Source organism: Phasianus colchicus, chromosome 3, assembly GCF_987193195.1.
Source record: "Phasianus colchicus chromosome 3, bPhaCol1.hap1.1, whole genome shotgun sequence".
NCBI classification, from domain to species: Eukaryota; Metazoa; Chordata; class Aves; order Galliformes; family Phasianidae; genus Phasianus; species Phasianus colchicus.
In genome coordinates, this window is record NC_143438.1 from 34,629,284 (window position 1) to 34,651,186 (window position 21,903).

At 35.2% G+C, this 21,903-nt stretch overlaps 1 protein-coding gene across 2 annotated transcripts in view; it reads left to right on the forward strand.

Moving 5' to 3' along the window:
* Window positions 1-21,903, forward strand: part of GABBR2 (gamma-aminobutyric acid type B receptor subunit 2) — a 446,063-nt gene that overhangs the window by 224,043 nt on the left and 200,117 nt on the right. For both annotated transcript variants that reach the window (XM_031589113.2, XM_090137258.1), the window contains exons 6-7: window positions 267-458; window positions 1,823-2,059. In XM_031589113.2, coding sequence (XP_031444973.1) covers window positions 267-458; window positions 1,823-2,059 — 429 coding nt within the window. The remainder of the gene's footprint in view (window positions 1-266; window positions 459-1,822; window positions 2,060-21,903) is intronic.

The window sequence follows — 21,903 nt, forward strand, 5'->3', positions numbered from 1 at the left end:
TTTGAGCAAATGATCTATTGAAAACAAACCGGATTTTATCTAATTGTCTCCTCAGGAACTTAGTTTTAAAGTCAGAAATATTCAAGAAAGGAGTCTTCATTGTTACAAAGCAATTATTCTAAACTGTTCTAAATACCTTTGCATCTTTCAGTAAGGACATTATTTTGTTATTAAAGGGAAAAACAAACAAAAACCATAAAGAGAAACTTTTTTTAAAAAATGTTTAATATGTCTATTAAAATACCTTTTCTATTTTTTTTTTATAGGCTTATGTTGAAGAAATGTATGGCAGCAAGTATCAGTGGATTATTCCAGGGTGGTATGAAAACCTTTGGTGGGAATCCTGGATTAATTCTTCACAGTGTCTCAGCAAAAATCTTCTTGCAGCCATGGAAGGTTATATTGGAGTGGATTTTGAGCCTCTCAGTTCAAAAATGAATAAGACCATATCAGGAAGGGTTAGTATTTTTCCTCCTACTAATTTATTATGGTCTTCAAGCATCTTGGCACAGTAAAGCACAGAGGAGGAAGGCCAAACTACAAGGTGTTTCTGCAGAGAGTTGGCAGTCATCATTGTCTTTCCTCCACTGATTCACAATTCTTAAATATTTAGAAATCTACTCAAATTCTCTCCAGGGAGAATTTCCTTAAAAGCTCTAACTTCCCTCGCCTAAATACTGTTGTCTTTACCCTTTATGGACCTTACAGATAAATAAACAATAAAGCTTGAATTAGTCTTCAATATCACATGTTGCATTATGGTAAATCAGTATTTTTGTTTACAGAATAGAAAACATTCATGTTTATCCCTAGTTCTACAAATGTCATTGATTATTTTTGCCTCTCTGAACTGGAGGGGGTTCCTTTAAACATATAAATATGTAGTATTTCCATAAAGTACATAACATTTTATCATAGCATAAATGCCTGCAAACTCTCATCGATGAATAAACATGCCTGATTTTGCTATTTTTCATCATTTTTTCATCTGTTGTTTTTCATGCTTTGCTGAGTGAGCAGGAAAGGCAACTTTATGAAAAGGCAACTCATCATAAGAGAGCACATCGTAAAGAGCACAGTAAACTTGTAAAATATAGGCAAATTGCCACTCAAATAATTGCACATTAAGAAAATAGTTACTTAAGTAAAGACCATTTGATTTGCATTATTCTATAGAGTATAATCAGAGCATTTATCTTCAGGGATACAGACTCTATTTTCTAGTATTATGGCTCACCAGTATGCATCCCATGCTGATAGTTTTGGTTGAACTAAAACCTTTCGTATGAAAGCAAAATAAATAAAGCTGTCCTTCATACAGAGAAGCAGGACTTTTCAGTCTCTCTGTCTCCTAAATCCCCCTCATGGCCTCACCATCAGTTTTGTAACATAGACAGCATACATTTTTGGAATTACTGTTTCTTAATTCTTGCTTTGGTTGCCTTTTCTATGTTAGTGACACATTCATCTAAACTAGAGCATGCACTTTATGGTTCAGGTATCATAGAATCATAGGATAGCTTGGATTGGAAGGCACATTAAAGACAACTGAGTTCTAAGGTGGCATATTTGCCATCCCCCAGCTCAGCTGCCCAGGGCCCCATCCAACCTGGCCTTGAACTCCTCCAGGGATGGGGCATCTACAGCTTCTCTGTACAGTCTGTGCCAGGGCCTCACCACCCTCTGAGTAAAGAATTTCCTCTTAACATTTAATATAAATCTTCCCTCATTTAGTTTAAGGACATTCCCCCTTGTTCTGTATGGACATGAATCAGTGAAATGTTAGGTATTGAAGTAAAACTGAAATTTTTCTCCTCTGCAGACTCCACAGCAATATGAAAGGGAATACAACGCAAAGCGTGGTGATGGACAATCCAGCAAATTTCATGGTTACGCCTATGATGGAATATGGGTGATTGCCAAGACCTTGCAGCGGGCAATGAAGTATCTCAATGCCACCAATAAACACCAAAAAATTGAAGATTTTAATTATACAAATCACAAACTTGGCAAAATTTTTCTGGATGCTATGAATGAAACAAACTTCTTTGGAGTAACAGTAAGTCCTAAGCAGCAATTTCTGGGGGAGGAGGGAACTCATGATTTTAAGTCAGTAGCTCAAGCAAGCACTGCATTTAAAATACTCTTGAGAAAGAAAGATAGGTGTATATTTCTTTTCTTTTCAGAGATTCCTAATTTATCTTTGCAATTAAAGTGGATGCTTTGCTTATTACCTGTCTTCTGGTGCCAAGAGATGACATTGTTTAATTACTCAGTTATCAAATTTTTAAGCATTGATGTGATCTGAATTAACAACCCAGAATGGTCTTAAGGGAACCATGAGTGCTGTAAGTTGCAGTGCCCTTTTAAGTGACTGTTTTTGTAGTTAAGATGTACCTGGGATGCAATCTGAAAATACCTATTTTCCCACATCTTTTATTTTCAGTAATAGGTTATAGTACACTATATACTACACTAATGTCTCCAACTCCAGTGCTGTACATCCTAAAACATCCACCAGTGTATTTCAGAAGACATTTACATATTTTCAACATTTCTATTTTTTCACAGTCAACTACAAAGCATGGTAGTTATGACTGAACACACATAATCACATACAATATTAATCTAACTCTGTTTTCAGTGACACCATTGCAAATTCATGGTAACTTTTCTTTGACACTGCTCCTGTTTTTTAGCAGAGGCACTAAGGAATGTAGCCTTAAAATTGCTTAAATGTTTATGAGAATTTGAAAGAGTATACACGTTCAAGAGTGTGCAGAGCTATTCTCCTTCAAGAGAGCTGAGGAAGCTCCATTTTAGTGAGGATGATCTTCACAGTATCCAGTAGTTATAGCAAATGGGAGAAGCTCCTGGCATCCCTTTTTTTTTTAATGCAGCATATTGGCCTGCAACATGGCTAGATAAGGAAATCAGAGTTTTGAAGAAACATGTAATTCAGTGGTGAATGCAAGTAGTTCTTGTAGAAATATCTCTGTGGCAAGAGCATGCAGAAAGTTGGCATCATTTCAGCTACTGTACAGTAGCTTGTCACATTCTGTCCCTGAGTTAATTTAAATTGTCTTGGAAATCAGTTAACCTCAAAACATTTTGAAGCAGCAGAACTAAGGTTGTCATACATGTCACAGATTGTTTCAAGGAGGAAATGTCAAAGTGTACATATCAAAAATGAGTGCAGGCTCAACTTTTTGGTGTCCTTGTTAACTGCTGAGGAAACCTGCTTTGTATCACAATACAACTGAAACTAATTTAGGATTTGTAATTAATGAGCAATTGTGTGGCAAGGCAGTACTGGAATCTAGTTGCAAGTACAATAGAAAATTTGCTTTCTTTTTACATTTTGTTTAGCTGAAGGCTATAGTAAAAGTATTTTGCATCTATAACAAAACCACATTGTTGATAAATCAGTCAGTGACAGCTGTAAACCAGATCCTATGGGGACTCAGACATGTATGTCCTGAGTTCATTAAAGTTCAGCATCTCTCAAGGTGGATGAAATTCTATTTTGGCTACACAGCTTTGTTTTTACCATCTTATTCTTTTTTGCCTGCTATTAGTCCAGGAAGCCCATTGTGTTAAAACTGATAGATGTCATTAAGACTACGTAATTACTCTACTGGCTAAATCACTGCCCCTCACCCTCAAGGGAAAAAAAAAAAAAAAAAAAACAGAGAAAAACCAGCACCTCTAAGATGTAGAAGACTCTTTTATCTTAATTTTAGCAAAAACTCAAATGAGAACTGCATTCCTTCAGGGAAGGAATGAATCAAAGATTCACCAAACATATTCAACCATGCTGATGTACTTTATGTGTTCAGTTTTTAATGAAATTACTGCAAGATTATTTATTCAGTGTGTTTAGTATTTGTCTCAATCACTTTCTAAAATGTTTTATTTTAAGAGTATTTACCAAGTTACTGTGACAGTGCACAACCAAATCTGGCATTTGCTTTATGTTAGCAGTGTAATCATTAACTAATTCATTGAAAAATGCAGATTATGCTTGTATTGTTTTTTCAAGTACGTAGTGACAAGTATAGAATATTAAGTTCGTTTTCTATTTTCTTATCTGTAAAGGATCATGCTTCTTGTTCCTACAGTATGTTCTAAAAAATGTTCTAATCGAAAAGAAAACAAGAAAACTTATAGCAGATAGACTTCCTTAGGATGTAATTAGAACAAATAATACATAAGTATTCTAGAAAGTGAAAGAAGAGGAATTTCAAAGCAGACATGAAAGTTTTTAATTTCTCAGTGCTCAGAAAGTCAAAGGAACAGGTTGAAACTTACCAGAAATATTTATAAACTTTAAATTCTTCAGTCTAATGCATTGCTTTCCTACTTTAAAACATTAATGGGAATGCAGTCCTTAGGTCTGAGAGTGGCAGATCACATTTTAATGTGATTTTAATTTCCAGAAAAATATTTGAATATAAAATTTCTACAATTTGTTTTTGACAACTTATTTTAAATGGGAAAAGCCCAGTAATTTATTACTGGGTATAATCTACACCAAATATAAAATGAGTTTCTGAAGGAAGAAGTAAAAGGAGTCTGATCAGTATTCAAAAACATTATCCCAGGATGCAGTAAAGTACGTCTTAATGATTAAGAGGAGAAAGTGAAGAAGGTGTAGACAAGAATCTGAAAATGCAGAATCTAATAAGAAGAGTCATTGTCATGTCGTTGTCGTCTTTCATATGCTCTCTTTGCACACCATATCAGAAACATTGTGACATTATAAATCATAATTCCCTTTACCCAGTATTTGTGTGGCAGGCATTTCATGGTGGTGGAGGTTAGTTGTTTATTTTTATTTTGTTAATAATTTTGAAAAGACTTGCTGAGAGTGAAGTGAGTGCCACTTCCTGATTATAGATTTTTTTTTTTTTCCAGTTTTCTGTTCTGTTTTCTGATCAATTTTTTTTTTTCTTGGAAACAAGATTTAGAAAATGGCTTATGCTACTGCCTAAAGACTTGACATGAGTAATCCTCTTTTTACACATCAGAATTTCAGTTCATTGATGTTGCTTGTTCTGCTTTACTGTCAGAAGTCGTAGTTAGAAAGGAAATTCATAGAATCATAGAATGGCTTGAGTTGGAAGGGACCACAAGGATCAAGTTCTAACAACGCTGCCACAGGGCCACCAACCTCCAGATCTGATACTAGACCAGGTTGCCCAGAGCTCCATGCAATCTGGCCTTAAACACCTCCAGGGATGGAGCATCCACAACCTCTTTGGGCAGCTTGTTCCAGCACCTTACCACTCTCTTGGTAAAGAATTTCCCCCTGACATATAATTTAAACCTGCCCTCCTTGAGCTTAAAACCATACCCCTTGTCCTATCACTGTGAACTCTTGTAAAAAGTTGGTTCCTTCCCTGTTTATAATCCTCTTTTAAATACTGGAAGGCTGCAATTAGGTCACCCCACAACCTTCTTTTTTCCAGGCTGAACAAGCCCAGCTCCCTCAGCCTGTCTTCATAGGGGAGGTGCTCCAGCCCTCTGATCATCTTTGTAGCCTCCTCTGGACTCACTCCAACAGCTCCACATCTTTCCTGTATTGGGGGCCCCAGACCTGGCTGCAGTATTCCAGATGGGGCCTCCTGAGGGCAGAGTACAGAGGAACATTATAGCTATTCTTTAAACATTGCTGAAGGTTCTGTTCTTTCTCCAGACTTTTTTTTTTTCCCCTAAGAAAAATGACTCCTTTTCTTATTATATTCTCACTGAGGTTATCAAACTTACAGTAAAGTGTGTGTATTTGGAATACAGAGCAAGGAAACAAGTATTATCTGGTGTTTTATCAGGAAGCAATAATGTAGTTATCTGCTACTCTTTTTTTAAAAAAAAAAGGTAAGTCGGTCACAGTTGTACAAATAAAAAGACTTTTGTGATGAAAAATGCGATACAAATAGACAAAAGAGCTGCAGGGGATGTTCCTACAATATTATTAACCTGAATGTTCTAATTCTGCAGCCAGATCCACTGAGGCTGAATAAGTTTATGGTTAGAATGGTCTGACTGCAGCTACCAATGTCCTAGGTGGGAGTTCTTTTGATCTGGAACTAAGTTTAAATTTTTTCCTAATTCTGTGCCTACCAAAACACTAACTTATTAATGGAGAGTTACTATAACAAAGATCTCATAAAAGATTTTGGACATTTTTTCCTCAGTTTTCTTAATCAAGATAAAACCAGTTTTGTAAATGGGATGCAGCCTTGTCACCTGCATGATTTATAAACCACTATATACCTGTTTCCTGGCTAAGTATGTCTCTTTTTGTCAAATAACGTCTTCTTTCTGATAACCGAATTGTCAGAAAATGAAAGATAAGAAGTACAATATATTTTGAGCCACTTTAGATGTATGAGATATCTCCTTGTATAGCTGACAGATCCACTGGAGGTATTTTAGAGTTGGAGTATCTATGAAGGTCTCTGTTGAAATGTTACTGCTTTGAATCAATGCTGAGTGATGAAGTGATGAGAAACAAAATTTATCTGTGAGATCTATCTATTTTTCTATCTGTCTTTCTGTCTTTCTATCACACAGCAGTAAATAGGATATTACCAATAAGATACACATGTGAAAAGTAAAGAGTATTTTCCAGGCTGGAATAATTATCTTAAAGCAAGATTGTTTTCCTAAAGGATGAAGGAAAGAAAAACTACATTTATTTAATGTAATACTAGCATAATAAAACTTGGAAGCTTGATTATTACTAAAGAATTAGAGCTGTTTTTCAGGGGGGCTTTTCAGGAAACACTCATATTTAGTGCTTATTGAATTAAACTCATCTAGAAAATTGCAGGAAAATAAGTCATTCCCCCCACCACCACCCTTTTTTTTTTCCTGTGTGAAGACTTTGGAAGATTACATAGTAAACTTAGAACTGCAAAAATGTTATCTGTTAGGAAAAAAAAAGTTGACTATGCTTGGAAAGATATATTAAATACTGCATTTGCTCTCAATATGCTGTTTATAGGTGTTCCATAGTATAGCTAGGTGGTGGTAAAAATACAGTATGTGCTGGAGATAATTGTTAATACATTTTTAGTGGATAATACAGCATTGTTCTAAATAATACTTTTAAAAGCATTCTTATAATTTTATAATCTCTTTAACCTTTGACATTTGTGCCCTGTTTCAGTAGGGTATTCTCTTGCTTGAGTTTATTGCTGTTGTCTGTGATTTGGAATTTATAATGTACTTCTCATCCTTATTGGTGTCTATTATTTGTGTGTAGTTAAAAAAGAATTACAGTGAAGGAGAAAGAGAATTAAATACAGTGTTGTATTTCTCTTATGTCAGCCAGAGACTGCTGAAGCACAGTATGATAAAATTCCATCAGAGTAGCTGCTGAAGAATTGAAAGCATTGCCATGAAATAGCTTTCATGCTTGTCCCTGGCATCCTGCATTCAAAATGATCCAGTCATGTTTCAGAACTGGAAATGTTTATTGATATGAAGTTCATTTTTTATGTTGATGCTGATTATTTCTGAAGATTGATTTTAGCAGTCTGCATCCACTTTCCAGCCTTCAGCAGTCCCTATGCTGTCCAAACTATCTTAGGAATACTAGTGGTATTAGCATCAGAATAGCATCAGCAAGGAAGTATTTGTTTCATGGCCTAGAAAATTTATTTCACTGGGAAAAACAACAATCCTTAGACTTGTCAAATTGAGAAATACCTGGTTCTGTGGCACAGAATCAGGTTGAATCAATTACGACTTTAGCCAAGAGAATTTATGCTTAATAGGTGGGTCTAACAAGCATTTCTGTAGTGGCATTGATCACTGCAGTCAATTTTGCATTAACAGTTCCATATCAGAGCCCAAGTTACTTATACCTAGAGTCTAATTTTATTTATTTATTTGTTTGGTTTTTTGTTTGTTTGTTTATTTATTTATTTAGCCATGGCTGAGGCAGAGAAGACAGTAAAAGAGTTGGGGGAGGGCAGAAATTTTAATAAAGGTTGCTCCTTGTTAATCTAGGATTGTTCTTTCAAAGTACTTTTAATGTCATAAAAGGAGGGAGGAGAGGGTCTAGTGTGAAATGTAATACCTAACACCTTAAAAAAAAAAATTTAAATTATACATAATTGGGTGTTGTGAGAATTTCAATAAGCTAGGAAAATGCAATCAAGAAGTTACATATACCTATATATGTATACACGTTTGTGCTCATAACCCTGCCCAACTACTAGCAGATCTCAGTTTTTTCCACACCTGACTTCATGCGTTATGAGTGTGAACCAGTCATATCTTAGTGCCTTGTTTCCTTTTCCTTTTTCAGAACTTTCTTCCTGTTACAGGATTTCTTGTGTAGCACAAGAAGTTGGGGTCTGGCTGTATGAAAGACCGCCTACATGAATCTTGAATCTTAACTTCCCCCAGTGAAGATAAATGTGGTGAATCTCTTAGTTTCTTACTCCCTCCTGACTTCCACTGCATTATCCAACTCAGATGAGCAACTGAGAGTGGTACAGTGGGTTGGGGGATTATTTGCTCTTGATAGAGCCAATTTGGTTAGGAAATAAATGTCTGCCAAAATGGAGAGCTGTTAAACAAGTTAGCATAGGATCATAAATAATGTTTACTCATTAGGAAACTGAATACAGAAGGAAACACAAACTTTCTAAAGTGAAAGCTGAGATTAACAGTGCCATTTCAAGATTAGCTCTCAAGCTAATCAATAGTTGATGATTTAATAAATATAGTAGGTGGCGATAAAAAAGACTTTAGTCTGAAGTTGTAGAACACTTATTACTGCATCTGTCATTCTACTAGGCGGATGTTTGATGAAAATAAATGAATAACATGCATTTACAGCAGAGTTAATAAAACATTTTCTAAGCTTTGGGTAATATCTCTCAGCTTCCTCAGTCTGAAGAAATAGGAAAATCTATCAAAAGAATCAGAAGAGTAAAGCTGCTAATTTCAAATTTCATGCTTTGGTGATAGATGAAAGTACTGATGCTACAGATGTGGCTAAGCTTACCATTTTTATTAGAGGTATTGATAATGAATATAATGTCACTTAAGAAATAGTGTCTTTGGTGCCATTGAAATTACTAAATCTCTTGATCTGTATGAAGCACTAAAAATTACATTAAAGTATTTTTCTTTAACCCATGTCAACTTATCTGGTATAGTTCCTGATAATGCCCAGGTGATGGCTGGTAAAAAAGAGGGATTTATATAATTAATAAAAGATGATGCAACTTCTGCCAGCAACTGACATTTGATGAAGTATTGCTGCATCATAACATCAAAAAAAAATTTATGCGCAAAAGCGTTAAAAATGGATAATGTTGTGCAAATCACCATCAAAGCTGTGAATTTCATAAAGTCCAACAGATTGAATCACCAATTCCAGGAATTCCTTAGAAGTATGGATGCTGATTAGGGGGGCATCCTTTACTTTTCTGAAGTATCTAAGTCAGGGTAAAATGCTAAAAAGATTTCATGATTTGCAAAATGAAATCCAGTCATTAATGGACTCAAAAGGAAAATTTGTGCTGAACTTGAAGATGAAAAATGGCTCACAGACTTAGCATTTATGCATTTCATGATTACATAGCACAGGTAAAAATTATTTCAAGCCTCTTTCCAGTATTATCACCTTCAAGGGCAATACTGAACCTCCTGAAGAAGTGGAAACTTCCTGCCACCCATGGAAGGAAGTGGAGTATGCCAAGTGGATATTACAAGCTGTGTAAAGGTGGTTGCTGTACTAGAGAGGAGAGGAAGACTGTGTCTTCACCAAGAGATATTCAGTGGAGGGGGTGGAGGAAGCGTCAGCAGGGAGTGGGATTTGGATGGAGTGGCCCTGAGAGAGGGATCAAATCCGTAGCTATGCTCCTTACCTTTTCTTTTTATATTTTTTTAACACCGCTAAGTCTGGAATTGAAGACTGTACAAAAAAGTGTATTTAAGAAAATGTAATGGGAGTGATTTCCTAGAAGGTTTTTATATAATCTACATCAGCAAGCAGTTCTGAATTTTGATTCTGCAGTGTACCTTCTGATTTATTTAATAGTGTATAGAGTTTAAAGAACACCATCTCACCTGGCTGTGCTTTTCTTGAAGCTGATTTTACTGTCCTTGTTGAAGAGTAGAGCTCTAACAGATTATATTCATTCCATAGAAATATGTCTGATATAGACACATCTGTATGGGCCATTTGTTTACTAGATGGGCCATGTAAGTATTCACTAGATGGAGCATGATGGTCCTGAAGAGCCAAATAAGTTTTTTTATTGTTAGCTGGCAGATGGTCTATGAATCAAATGGAGTCTGGTATGGGCACAGCTGAATTGTCTTCAGGTGAGAGATTTGCAGATGATGCAGTCACGTATGGAAAAAATCCACAAATTAAATACCTTCCATAGTAACAGTGACTTCCAGTGGTATAGTAGTTTCTGCATTTGGTGTTGCTAAGAGAAGAAATAGAACTGTAAGGTGAATTTACAGATGCTACTGCTTCTATTTGCTATGGCTCCATTTGAAATTACAACCAAAGTTGTCTTCCAATGGATATGCCCAGACCCTCAGCTGCCCAGTGGCTTGGGAATAAAATTTACCAGACATTCCACAGCCTTCAGTTGCACCTTATGCTCTCAGCATGCTCAGTGGTTGGAGAAGCAAGATTAATTATCCTGCATCAGCCTCAGACTGCATATTCCTTCTTCTATGTGCTTTCTTGTTCCTTTTCTAGAATTGAACACTGCAGAAGTGCCTGAGTTAGCTCAGAATTTGAGATATGAATACTTTCTAGCTATGAATCTAGAGTTAAAAAACAGTATGAATGTAGAGAGAACATATTTTCATTGTTGTATAAAGCTGAATTCCTGAGTGCTTGAGGAATTTGCAGATCTTGTTTTATTTTCCACTGGAACAGATGTTAGCCCTGCTGCCTTGGGATTGTTCCAGCTCCAGTAATTCCATTCTGTATACCTAAAATTTTCCCTGAGATTTCACATAGATAAGGAAGATATTATTTACTAGCTTTACACCAGGACTCTTTTGGGATCATAAATGCTATAAAGATGCCAAATGGTGTTTTAGTATTATTACTGTAACTTCTTTTATTGGACATTGTTTTATCATTATTTCACTGTAAAGGCAAAATATAGTAAGATTTTACTGGTTTTATCCCATTCCTGTCGTAGTCAGTGGCAAATCTCTTTTAACTTCATTGTGAGCAGGAGGAGGTCCTTACCTAGCAAACTGCTTTAACTTTCGGATATAACTCAAAATGTTATTCTAAAATCCTTTTAACTCACTGAAAAATAATTAAAAAAAAATGTTTCTGAAATGCTTTCTAGAATTAATGAATACATTTTAAGAGAGCTGATCAGTTATAGTACTGTATGAATGATTAGACAAGAATTTTTTCAAGCACATTTAGAGAATGGTGCTAGATAGAGTACTGTGTGGAATTACATGACTCAGATATCAAATAACTATGAGCAGTTGAAATAATGTGGTGGAGTGTAGCAATTTACAATGTAACATCTAGTGATGCCTATAAAAGGCTGTAGCTTCTAATGTAGATTTTGTAAATTATAAAAATGCTGAACATTTTAGTGATCCACTCTGCTGGATGGTTATACATATTCTTTTGGCACAAAAGTATAATTCTTAATTGGGCATCAGATATTTGGAAATATGAAATAGTAATATGGAAAGGAGATAAAAGAGGAAGCTCGGAGTGAGTACAGATTGCATTATGGAGGTTGAAGCAATAAGAAGACTATTCATAAACCACTTTATGAAAATCTTCAGAATAAATTTTTTGCTATTTGTGGAGTTGTTATCATACTACTCTAAAATCTCAACATCTGTTTGGCTTTACGTAAGTATTGAGTGTTTAAAAAATGATTACAACATATAGATGTTAAATATATTTCTAAATATGTCTAAACCTTGAAGTCACTTTCTTTAAGGAACGAACAAAATATAAAGGTAGTTTCTACTTTTTAATCCTTTTTATCCTTTATGCCTTCTTTTTATCCTTTACATTACTGTTTTGGATACTTTGTAATATTTGCAAAGATAGATTGATTTAGATTAATTGGATGACTTCTTTCCATTGCTTAATAGTTGCATGGCATTCTTTTAATTTATGTTCTGTTTTCATCTAGGTTACCCCATCAATGGGCAATTAAAAAAAGCTTATCAAGTTGAGTCTTTTTTTGTTATCAGTGAAAATGACCCACATTAATATTATAAAAATTGGAACTTAGCATGATTTTCTGTGCACTCTCAACAAAATTTTCCACTAAGAACTATTTTGCAATGTACTTTTTTCCTTTTTGCCAAAAAAATTAAAAAAAAATAAATAACGATGTAATATTTCATTTTAATTCTCAGTTCATACTTCAGTACTTCTGAGATTTTGGCTTCACCAGTTAACATACACTCTGCTGTTAAACTTTATGACAGCTTAAGGCAAAAATATTCTGAACTTGAATATAGAATTTTGCTGAGTATTATGAATTTAGCTGAAATATTAAAAATGGTGTTATTAGCTGACTTAGCCTGGAGATGCTCTGAGGTTGTCAGGTCTGATGTTCAGTGGGTTATACTTTCATACATCACTGCTCCTCTTTTCTGGCAGTCATGATTTCTATGATGAACTAGTTTTCTTCCTTGGAGAGGTGCTCTAGTTGCAAATAGAATTCTTGGAGCCTGCAGTTATGTTAGTGAAACACAGGAAAGTTAAAGTTTTATACTGGCATTTATTCTAGACAGCTACACAGTAACTTTTAAAACTATTTCCTACTATTTTTCATATTAACTTTTAAGACTTCTCTATTTGTTACCACTTTCTCTCGACCATTGGCTCATGGCAGGTAATTCCTGGCATTGCAGAAGACCAAATTAAGCTTTTCCTCTGCTTTAGTGTATTCCCAAAACTCAGCTGTTAAGTCTCAAGGGACAGAGCAGCAACCATTTATTCACTTTGAGCTGACCCATAGCTGTGAAGGAGGGGATGCCACCTGGTCCAGAGCACTTCTAATGTGAATCTGAGCTGCTTCTGGGCTACAGGTAAAAGTTTATGAGAGTAAATAGAAATCCCTGTAGATGTGGGTCAGAAAATGTGGAAAATTAAGTGTTGTAGATCATGAATAGTAAGCATGCTTTCCTCTAAAACCCAAGTAGTGGCATGTGAGTAACTAGGCTCATAAATTTCTGTCACTGTAGAAACTGCAAGTAGAATATACATGGAAGGAGGAAAGAAAGAAAAACCTAACTCTCTCTTCAGTTATTGCTTTTAGATTTTTTTTATTTATAATATTTGAGCATTTGAGGCATTTTAGGCTGAAATATTTGTATAATGCATCAGTGAGTAAATGTCAGGTGTTAAAAATGTTCAGGCAAGTAAAGATGCAAATAAGCACCTAGAATATTGATCTACTTGGATAACTTCTAGTGTGCATCTAAATATATGCATATATTCTAATTGAAATAAATATGTAGAGTTTCCACAGGAAGGGAGATAGGATACTAGGATACTTCGGCAATCAGATAATCTGTCTTATACATTTAAGGTATTCTGACTGTTTTGACAAATTAGTCAGTTCATCAAACATTCACCTGATGATGAGTGCTAAAAGGGGGTGATATTAGAAAGAATTCTATATAAATATTACAACAGAGATGGAAGACCCTTCCTATTGGCAATTTACAAATGTAAAACAGCTTTTTTTTTTCTCCATTGTAAATTGAGAGAAGATGAGACATGTAAAAAGGTGTTTAAAAACTGTAGAATATTCTTTCTCTACTTCTTAATAGAGATACTTTAAAATATTGAGGGTAGAATAGTTGAATTATGCAACGTATTTTCCCCAAGGCTTTCAGACTGTTTATACTGCTTTTTCTCTTAGGCTGTGATTAAGTGAAGTGCTTAAGAGCACACTGAATATTAAGCATGTGTATTCCAAATGGGCTGGTAAAAGGCTGTACCGAATCAAGTCTTAAAAGAGTAAGTTCTTTGTTTTGCAAGATAGTCTGTGTCCAAGTAAAAGAAAAACTTCCCACAGAGAGTTAATGTTTGGAACCTCTCTTTGTGGAGCAGTTTTGCAATGCCACAAAGGCTAACAGTGAGAAGAATAAACTTGCTATATGAAATGTGAATATTATACAATTTTTAATGTGCATTTCAGTGAAATTAAAGGCACGTCAGACTTGGGCTTTTCAATAAAGGCATGCCGCAGCCTGGGGGGCTTGTCACAGATGAAAATCTAGTTTGTGACATGCTATTCACTTCTCTGAATGACACGCAGTGCAGTGCTACAACCCAAACGATGATGTTATCAGAAATACTGTGTGTTATACTTCTCCAAACTGCATGTATTTTTTTATCTTAGCAGTTATAAAAGTAGTACCAAATGGAAATAACAGAATTACAATAAAAGCTGTAGTGTTAGGTAGGCTTTATTTTTTTAGTTCTCCAAATGCTTTTTAAGATGTACAAATCATGGAAACAGGCAATAAAAGTGAAGTCATATTTGGTGCAACCACAATATAATACTACAATCTTATTTTCTCTTCCGTCCTCCATATGATTATGTCTCAGACCACTTTTCATAATGTTTAGTGATGCCTGGCACTACATAGGAAGTAGTAGCCAGGAACAAACTTGGTCCAGTGCCATGTGAGTCACTACTGTTATCCATTCAGCACTGAATTGCATATGGAAAGGGGAACAAGTGAAAAAATCAGAAGCACAGCAATTCCCTCATACTTTATTGAGAACTTAGGAGGAGAAAAAAGAGGGATGGTGATCTTTTTCTATCGAAGTACTTTTTCTAAATTAATAAATTTCATTCAAACAAAAGAATTTTCTCATCATAATGAAGTATTTAATCTCTGTTATACTCATACTGTTCTGTTTTCATTGTTTCAATTGTCTTACAGTTCTAGTAATGAAAAAAGTTCCATGCAGTAACCACAACCTCTTAGGTAAATACATCTTTAATTTCAGGTCCCTTTAAGCTTTGATAGTTATTTCACAGCCAAAATAAGGCATAGTTTATATTCATAATGTATGCTATCTATTTTGTTTAAACACTCGTGGTAGTTATTCAGATGTGCATGGTTTGCTTTGCAGACACTGTGCCACACTTCTTTGAAGGTCTATGTGCATGTTTTGTTCTTTAAAACCATCTGTATTCTACTCCATGTTGGCACTGTCTTTTTCTCTTTCCTCTGTACTTGCAACAGAATCTTAGTGGTCATGACTAAAGTTTGAAGTCTTTATTGAAGACATATTTCTATCTCTTAGCCTTCTTTGTGCTGTAGATCTAATCTGCTTCTTCTGCTTTAGTTCTCCTTTGACTATCTTTGCATCAGCTAAAGAAAAGGCATTTTTCTTTAGTGCTTTCTTCAAATAGTTGTGGCAATATTTCCTTTTATTTGTTATTCAGCATTGTGTAGATGGAAAGATCTTAATCCCTGACAGGAAATTAATCCCTGTGTCTTTAATTAGATTTAAATTCCTGTACCAATGCATATGTTAAGAAGTGGCAATGAGCAGAACTTTTATTTAAATGCGTGATTTGAGAGAGGAAGTAGTACTTGACATGCACGATGTTGGTAATAGCCGCTTTTTTACTGTGCCTTCCTGAATTTCATTAATTCACATCTTTCTGGAATGGCAATGTTTGTGAGTGAGAGAAATTTTCTCAATACATGGCATCCCAAAGACAGCTTCCAACACGGGCACTTTCACTTCCCTACCTTACGATTTTTAATTGTTGCCTTTGATTGCACACTAGTTTGTTTAACTCTACCTTATATCACTGTAAACACTGACTTCTTTTGCTGTCCATGTTCCTGAAGGCAGGAGTTTTTGTTTGTTTAATCTCATAAATAGCTTCAGAAGAGTAGAACTAATACTGACAGCGAGAGCGGGCATCATTTCCTGCATGATTCTATGTGGTCTCTTGGTAAAGAAGGTTACAAAGTCCTTGATACCTTTACTGATAAAGTTCATTCAGTGCATCTCTAACATTAAGAAGGTATTTGAGCAATTCTGATATTTGCTACATAGTACTTCTAAAGCATGCAGTAATTACTATACATTTATACCCACTAATCACAGACATTTAACATTTTAAAAAGTACTGATTTTTTTCTTCAAATTTTGGATATGTCTAAATTTCCCCCCAAACCACTGACAATCCTATTGTTGATATTTTTATGTTCTACTTGGATCAGCCTAAAGAAATCATAAGAAATTTTTAGTTGGAGTCTGAGTAAAGTAGAAAGCACCCTCCAAACTGAGAAATAAGTTATCAAGAGTTAATGCAGAAGATGAAAAAGAGAAGCTTGTTCCTCCTACTCTTGTAGGAAATCTGCGTATTGAATGCTACTTTGTGGAAGTTGTTGGCAAATACTGTTTTTAAAATCTCCCTACTTAAAAAAATAAAACACAATCTGACCAGATTTCTCAGTTTAAAGATGATTTAATTTTCGAACCATCATTTTTTTTTCAAAGGGCATATGTCCCCATATGGCCTACTAAAAAACATGAAAAACCTGCTTGGAAACCAAATGGCATTGTTTGCTTGAATAGAAGAGGTCAAAATTCTCTTCAGGTTAGTGAAGCAGAATATGAAAGGAAAAGGTCATTTATCTTTTAAGAAAAGAGTATCATTTTCCTGTTTCAGGCCTGTTCTTTCTTTCTCTTCATTTTGTCTCACTATTCTTTTTCAGTCTTGTGATACCAGCAAACCCTCTGTGCTGGACAGTAAGCTGGGTACTGGTGAGAATGGGGAGCCTGCAAATAAGTGCCTTCTTGGGGAGTTGTTGCTCAGTGTGCTTGTAAAATAACCTAGCAGCTGTAGCCTTAGGCTGTCATATCTGAATCATGGTACCGAGCCGTGCTCAGGCTTGCTCTGACTTAAGTACCACTTCTGCGTGAAGGGATGTGCTGTTGAAGGCTGTGTTAATTTACCTGTTGAATGGCGGGATGGTTTTATTTCTGCAGTCAACATCAGCACCCAGTGCTGTGGACTCTGTTAGAAGTGCAACCAGTAGCCAACAAAATTTAAATTTTAATGCACATCCTTATAACAACTATCTGCATGATCTTTCTTTTTAATGCATGATTGTCATGCAGTGTGTCTGCATGAAAAACCTTTCTTGCATTTGTGGCACATTTAAATGAGCAGCCAGATTTGGGAAAACTTGAAATTCTTACTGGATCTGATCCTTGCTAAAGGTCTTCTTTTGTTATGAGTGAGATGGGGAAAGCAGTAGAGAGTTAACTCAATATGGTAATTCATATAAATGTGTTCTATACACAGTAAACTTGCTGTTTATTTTAATTGTTGAGCTACAGATGTTTTATTTGATTGATTTACTTTTACATCATTGGGTAAAAGAGACAAATAGTAGAAAAGAATGCATGAAGGGCTTATAACAACAGTATATTCAATTCATCATGAGGTGGACTAAAGTTGTGAACTGAGAGCACATATCCCTGATTAAAACCATTCTGAAATACACCAAGTCTAACTGACTGATCAGGCAATCCTGATTTGTCTTAGTATACACAGAAACAAAAACCATAGTATTATTGTATCTATTGGCAAGAGGATTTTAGCATTTTGTGCACAAAAAATAAATAGAGCTCCAATAGAAGGGTGTGCATTTGAAACCAATTTGGTTTTCCTACCAAGTTTTCCTTAGATAAAGATGTTTTATCTCAAGCAATAATTGGAGTTATTCTTTTTGGAAACTGTTTCTGATAAAATAAATATTTTAGTGAAAACTCTGCATTACAAAAACAGCATACTAGCAGCTAGATAATTTTCCTGTTCTGGATTACTAGACTGCCTAGAATTTACAATGATTTCATTGAATAGGAACAATGAAAATGGAAAATACTTTGTCCACCGTTGCCCCTATTCCTCACCTGTATGTAGTATTCAGTAGATTTGTGATGTACAACATACTAGATTTTATATGCACTTTTGTAACTTATCTTATCATGGTCTTCATTTACTGTTAAATAAGGACAGTAGCTGGTTTCCACTGTAATTTTCATGGAAATATGTGACCACATGTAAAATACACTTCATTTGGACAAAGAGTTTACAATGGCCTATGGTGGTCCACATACAAAATTAAAAGGCTCATACTTCTCACTGAAAGCAGATAATAAGAAAGTTTCTTCTCTTTCTTAGGTGTGATCTAGAATATTTAGCCCATTATTTGCTATAGGAATACTTCCATGATTCAAATCTCAGTGAAATGACTTCATCTAGAGTGAATTTTAAAGATGTTCAGAAAAACTCTGAATTGTTCTTTGCTAATAAGAATGTAAGACAGTGCATATTCAAAGTAAAAATAGCCATTATTTGGGTTCATTTTGTCAGAAAAGGCAAAATAAAAGCTGTCTTGAAACAGAAATTTGTATCAGTTAGACTTCAGTGATGTCAGTAGAAGACTTCAGATATTTCATATGCTACTGTTAGTCAAATACAGATTAGAACTGCAGAAAACAGAATCACAGAATGGCCAAGGTTGGAAGGGACCTCAAGGATCATGAATCTCCAACTCCCCTGCCACAGGCAGGGCCACCAACCTCCACATTTACTGCTAGACCAGGCTGCCCGGGTCCCCATCCAATCTGGCCTTGAACACCTCCAGGGATGGGGCATCCACAACCTCTCTGGGCAGCCTGTTCCAGCACCTCACCACTCTCTGTAAAGAACTTCCCCCTGACATCCAACCTAAATTTCCCCTCCCTCAACTTCAAATCATTTCCCCCTGTCCTGCAGTTATCTACCCTTTCAAAGAATTGATTCCCCTCCAGAAAAACAATCTGTTGTGAGGTATACTTCTCATGAGGTTATTCTTAAAAACAAGATAATTTATGTGCTAATTAGATTTCCATTATTGCAATGATTTCTTTCTTGCCCATTAATAATGTACATTTTGATTAGTCAGCATTAGTACTGTGCATAAAATAGCTTTACAAATATTTAATTGAAAGGTTCATATTATTAGTGTTTTGAAGTTTCTGCTGCAAATTAAGAGGCTCTTTTTTCAGCTTAAAATGTGAAGATAAAATATGATCTAATTTGAGAAGCAATTGTTTGGATTAGCTGATTTACAATTAATTCCTTTTATGAGTGATAGAAAGAAAGAGAGTAGAATCTCCTTTTAAATGCTGCATCCTAGCTGCAATTGTCAGATCACTGCAATATAGAGCAAAAACATCATTAATATTCATTGAATGCCAGTAGCAGAGAAATACTTTTTTATTCTAATATCACTTTCACTTGAGACAGATGAAATAAAAGACTTCTCATTAGTTATTTTGGAAAACTTCATGCACGATAGGAATGCCATACAGTTGGTCATTTAGCATATAGGATTAATGATGAGTATTAAAAACAAATAACTGATTTTTAGGGGCAGCTTTGGATAGTAGTTCTGCTGCCACTGTACAGATTGTGCACTTTGTCAAAGTATTAAAAGAAATTTAGTTCCATTTGATTCAGTGTGAGTGTGTTGACCGAGAGAAGGAAAAGGTTATGCTACAGAAGATAGCCACAGAAAATAATAGAATCTGTCCTTCAGACTGTCTAGATATTATTGCTATATTTCTTCATGTTGTCTTCTCTGGGAAGCCAGGAGCATCATGCAGGAGTGCTGTAATTAAAGAGTTGTCAGCATGCTTCAACTTATTGTATCTATTTAGAACTTGTATTATTGCATTTTCTATGAAGATAAAAAATACTGTATCTTTAAAAAACTTTTTTTTTTTTCCCCACTGCATTTTATTCAAAGTAAAGTGCTTCTTGAACCTTGAAGATCTGATCTTTGATGCAAGGCTGAAGAAAGCAGCCAAACTGTTAAGATAGCAGGTTTCTATATTGACATTTGCCCAGAAGAGTTTTGGCTATAAGGCAATCTCCTCTTTTGTGGTGAAGAGGAAAACGTGCTTGGTGAAGTTCGTGCCACCAAATTAGTCCTCAAAGATCGTGCCCTGTGATTCAGTTTAGCAAGTTCTGCACAATAGAACTTCAAGGACTTCCTTCAGCAAGAGCTGAACCTCTGATAGTTGTGGTGTCAGCTTGCTCAATCACACACTGCTGGGGCTCTCACAGCAATTCAGTCCAGCTCAGCGTGATGCAGCGGTACTGGCAGGGACACTGCTATTAGGATACTAATCTAGGGGGAGCAGGAAACAAACACAAACTTTTATTCTAATAAATACAGACCTATTTGAATAAATGTTAGGAAAACTGATAGGCAATTTTACAATTGTGCATTTTATTCTCTAAGAAGTGCGATTATGAGTCAATCAAAATCATTTGTGCTTTTGAGTGATATTCTCTAGATAGTACCACCATGAATCAGCCTTCTGATTCACACAAATCAGATAGACAAATAATTTTTTTTCAGGTACTTAAATATCTTATGAAATGTTTTCAAAAACATACAGATAATTGTTTTTACATTTTTTAAAGAAAAGAAATCAATATTCCTTTTCAAAGGAAATATTTTTAAAAACATGAAAGTGGATTTTAAGTTCTTATTCAATGTGAGAAAATTTTGTTTTCCTTTTGTTTTCCAGTATTTTTTTTTTGTACTTCTTTTAACCTTTCTTCTTTTTTTTTTTTTTTTTTTTTTTTTTCTCACTGTGTAAAAGAAAGGGGCACTCCTAATGTCAAATAGTCTCTTAGTTATTAAATAACAGAAGTATATCCTTCTGACAAATTATCAAATGTCAGCTTTCATCACTTGATGAGCAGGTGACAAGATACATACTTGCCCCTCAATACTTAATTATGCAAGATGGACATCATTCATACTACATGTTACTGAATGTACTAAATCTAACTAAAGACTTAAAGTTCAGAGTCTCCTTTCTTTGGATTATGCCCAACGTGTTTGTCAGCTCTACCTCATGGGCAAAATGTTGACTCTCTGAGTGCATGGGAAATGGAGCAGAGTGAGTCTGCCTAAGTTTGACGTAACTGTATGATGCAGTGCCACAAGAATGACTAATAAAGGCAGCTAATACATATCCATAGTAGATGTGACCCTAGGCTGGGCTGAAAGGGCTGGGAGAAGGAACTTTTCTGGTAGAGTTTCACCAAGATGCCAGCATCAGCTCATGAACTCATCAGATATTTTAATTCATGCCTAGCACTAAGAGTGTTATTGATGCAACTTGTTGGTAACGTGGAGTTAAATTACACTCCTAAGATAGAGGACCATTAAAATATCATGCAGTAAGAATTTGGGGGATTTCAGTAAGGCACTGGAGAAGTTTCAGAAATGAAAAATGCAAGGGTATGCCCTGAGGCAACTTACACCTTTAGATATACTCATGAAGCATTTAAACACAGTGTAGGTGTACAAGATTCATGCAGCATCAGTCAAGAGGGTTCTTTTCAGTTTCACTGTCAGTGTGCCAAAATTCAATTCCCACCTCCATTCTTGAAAATAAAATATCCTACACGTTTTGTGCACTTGAGGTATTTTGGATTAGATAGGTAAAAGCCTATATCCTATAAAATATAATATCCGTATTTTGTTGTTGATTCTTTGTTGTTGCTGTTTTGTTGTTTGTTGTTGTTTGTTTGGTTTCTTTTGTGGTGGAAAGATAATTCCGCTATTTTTAACTATCCCTGTAATGTCTTAGAGTATATCTAGTATGCTGAGAGAAGAACTGCTAGTTCTCTGTGTAAATATCGGCTGAGAAACATAGGGGAAAATACTGTGTAGTTCAATTTGTAATGTAAATCTAAAATTAAGTATGTGGTCAGAAATAATTGGAACCTAAAAACTGGAGGAAAACTTAAAATGATTAGAAATTCAGACACAGTCTCATGGGAATGATGA